At 38.6% G+C, this 3,789-nt stretch overlaps 1 protein-coding gene across 1 annotated transcript; it reads left to right on the forward strand.

Annotated features, from left to right (window-relative positions):
- Positions 1 to 451: 451 nt before the first annotated feature.
- Positions 452 to 3,101, forward strand: LOC122335577 (nuclear receptor ROR-alpha B-like; the record flags this gene model as incomplete). The annotated part of the gene is made up of 7 exons (XM_043233419.1): positions 452 to 562; positions 643 to 784; positions 878 to 1,213; positions 1,295 to 1,414; positions 2,029 to 2,150; positions 2,638 to 2,770; positions 2,994 to 3,101. Coding segments are annotated over 7 exons (1,072 nt in total), but the record flags the coding sequence as incomplete, so codon positions are not given.
- Positions 3,102 to 3,789: the final 688 nt, after the last annotated feature.

Here is a 3,789-nt window from a genome sequence, read left to right on the forward strand (position 1 = left end):
CACTGCGAGTGTGTATTTAACAGCAAGTACACTTAAGGGCGTAAAAAAGAACCAGCCATCCAGTGTTTCATATCTTTATATGAATAAGTCTGCTCATCCATCACAAGATCTTAACATCTTAAAGCATTAACATACATCTTAATCCATTTCAAATAATGGTATGTCTGTGCTTTTATTGAATGTCGTTATTTATACAAGGTTCGGTTCATTTTGGGTTAAGTAAAATATATATAATCGCTATACTTTGCATCTTCGCTGAATGTATTCATCAATAAAAATACAATATAAAAAATAAATACAAATTTTTCATTTATATATGTATATAACAGTTGTTTTATCTGGGCTGTGCTGCCCTCTGCAGGCTAGATTTATAATCTGGGGAATTATTTAAATCCGCTGTGACAGCTCACAGTTATGTTAAAACGCACGATCAAGGCTTTAATGTTGTGTTGTTATTGTTCTGTTTGTGTCTGCAGCTCAGATCGAGGTGATCCCATGTAAGATCTGTGGAGATAAGTCATCAGGGGTTCATTATGGAGTTATCACTTGTGAGGGCTGCAAGGTGAGAAAAAGAAATTGATTTCACTAATGTCACTAATTCTTTAGTACACCCCACCGACCCAGCGCTCTCTGCCTCTACAGGGCTTCTTTCGCAGAAGCCAGTCCTCCAGCGTGCAGTACTCCTGCTCCAGACAGAGCAACTGTCCTATCGACCGAGCCAGCCGTAACCGCTGCCAGAGCTGTCGCCTCAAAAAATGTGTCGCTCAGGGAATGAGCCGCGATGGTAAGAAAGCATGAAATGGGTGAATGGGTGATACAGAACGACAAATTCCATCTTTTTAGGGATTTTTATGCTGTTTTCTCGTCTCCCCTGCAGCGGTGAAGTTTGGCCGGATGTCTAAGCGCCAGAGAGACTCTCTGTTTGCAGAAGTTGAGAGACACCGGCAGCAGCAGCGTCTTCAGGCCAACTCAGTGCAAGAGCCCCAGCCTCTTCCAGCCTACCGATCCAGCAAAGAGCCCAGAGAACAGTCGTCACATCTCATCCCACCTCTACCTCCATCCTACCCTTACTCTGTCGAGCCTGAACTGCAAGGCTGCCCTGCAGAGGTGCATCCATACCTGGAGTGTCGCATAGGCGAGGCCCAGGCTCAGAGTCTGGCCTACAGGGGCTCCCACAGGAGAGGTGAGAGCAACATCTTGCCAGCTGGGAGAGGTGAGACATACTTCGCTAAAGAATGTGCTTCTCATCTCGAATGATATTGTGGTTATATAGTTTTCTCTTTCTCTCTTTCAGGATTTGACTCCACAAGGTCTACACCAGAGGCTATTCTGAACATGAGCGGCAGTGAAATGGGCTTTCGTCCTTTTGACCCTGAGAGCTCATTCTTTTCTTACCCGACATCTCTGCACATAGGTAGGAACCGCAAGATTCGTGAGAGCTAAAACACAAGTTATAGAACACATAAGCAACATCTCATATAATTTGCAGCAAATTAGCGTAGTCGCGAATTAACAATAAAGCAATAAATAAGCCACAGTATGTTGAAAAAAAGCAGAGACTAATAAATGCCGTGTTGCAACAACAGGGTTTTTTATTTCCTGAAGCAGATTAAAAATAACATGGCTTTTGAAAAGATATGTTGGGAGAATGTGTCCTTTTCAATTAAATGTATGCATGTGGAAAAATCCTCTTCTTTCGGCCACACACTCTCTGTCCTCTGCGATAGCCATTTCAAGTGCAAAATAGTTTAAGTGCCCTTTTATGGGTTATGAAAAGTTAATTTTTTGCTTTTGGGAGTCCCCAGTAACAGGCTGACATGCATGACGAGGTCAAGAACCCCTTTAATTTTCTTATAATATGCATGTATTTTTACTTCATACGCTTAATGACTCCCAGACGATTTGTTCAAGCTTAACCTTTAAGTTAATTTCTCACATTTCACTAATGTGCTCACACCTTTAAGAGCTGTACTAAGTGTTGTTGTAGCGTCTAGCTTTGGATTAACGTCTCCTTGTGTTTGTTGACAGAGGAGCTCTCTGCAAGTATCGTACGCTCCCACCGAGAGACGACTCAGTATCGACCGGAAGAGCTGCAGGCTCTCAGATGGAAGGTTTTTAACAGAGAGGAGATCCACGCTTACCAGAGCAAAGTACATGTTCTCTACTCTTATTTCTCTAGGAATGCAATAAAATATATTTGTGCTACTATCCCATTCACTGCTCTTTAAAACAACCCAGCTGTGAGGACTACAGCTTAAATTGAGCGTTTTAAGTTGACTGTTGGCAAGCTGAATGTTAATCAATTTTGAACTTCATCAGACATTATTAAGAACATGAGGGGCCGCAAACATATCCACATCTCTGTGATCACTCATACACAGCCTTTAAAGATTTGAATATGGCCTGTATTTGCTGAAAATGTCTGCAATTTAGTGGTGTGTATATTGCATAATTAAGAGAACAGTGTGCATCACATATTTAAATATTATCAGAATGTTTGCAAATAGTTTTTTACCCGATTGAATAAAGTAAATGAGTGACTTCAGGCTTCATTCAGAAATGTTTCATTTAAACTTGTAGTGTGGATGTCTAAATAGCCTCCACGGACTCTCACACTTGTCTCTTCCTCTCTTGCAGTCGGTGGATGAGATGTGGCAGCACTGTGCGGTGCGCTTGACAGATGCGGTTCAGTACGTGGTGGAGTTTGCTAAACGTATCCCAGGATTCCGTCAGCTTTGTCAGAATGATCAGATTGCTCTCCTCAAGAGTGGTGAGAAATAGCTGTCCCTATATCACACTAGTTAATCGGTTACGGCTGGGGAAGTTCACAGCCCCATTCTGATGTCTCTGTTATGTTTCTATCTCTCAAAATCCTGTCACTTTTCTGGCTTTGTCCTCTGTTCCATTCTCGTTTCTCTTTCTGCAATTCTGTGCACGTTGCTCTTTCTTCTCTGCCTTCTTCTGTGCGTACCTCTTTCTCGCTCTCTTATTAGGGTCTATGGAAGTGGTACTCGTCCGGATGAGCCGGATGTTTAACACAGAAAACAACACAGTATTCTTTGACGGCAAATTTGCAGGAACAGAACTTTTTAAATCCCTCGGTGAGTTAAAAGAATACTTTGATTTACAGCGATCGGCATTTTTAAGGATGTTTTTAAAAACCTGAATTTTGCCATATTTGTCTAATACCTTGTGAATAATACTAATAACAAAAAATATATTTTAATGTGTTATATTATTTACTTGTTTTGTAGGTATTGCTTTTTAAGAGTATGATAATGTTAAAATGTTAAACATTATGTTTTATGTTAAGTTTATATTTTTAATTTTTATATTTCTCATAGTTATTGCATTATAAGTCCCATATATCTTGCCACTTTACTTGTTAATTTACTTAAAACGGACAAATACCACTTATAAGTTATAATAATAACAATACTCATTTTTTTCTCAAACAGCCATAAGATCAAATATCAGATCAGATGAATGTGTAATATTACATGTTTGCTTTGAATGTTTTTTTTTTTTTTAATAATGTCAATTTGATTATTTTAATGGGACCCTTTAGATAGCTGTTGGTATGTAACCCTAGTAATAATTTTAGATTTATATAATAATAATAATTTTTTTTCAGTTGTTGAAAATGCTCATAAAAATTACTTAAATGTCCTAGTCCTGGTCTATATATTTATAATTTGGAGAACTTGCGTATAACAATGAATTTGCAATTAAGTGTATTTAATATATATTTTAACTATAAAACACTGTTTTTTTAAAAAAAAAAAAAAA

This window comes from Puntigrus tetrazona, unplaced genomic scaffold (genome assembly GCF_018831695.1).
Source record: "Puntigrus tetrazona isolate hp1 unplaced genomic scaffold, ASM1883169v1 S000000812, whole genome shotgun sequence".
Classification (NCBI taxonomy): domain Eukaryota; kingdom Metazoa; phylum Chordata; class Actinopteri; order Cypriniformes; family Cyprinidae; genus Puntigrus; species Puntigrus tetrazona.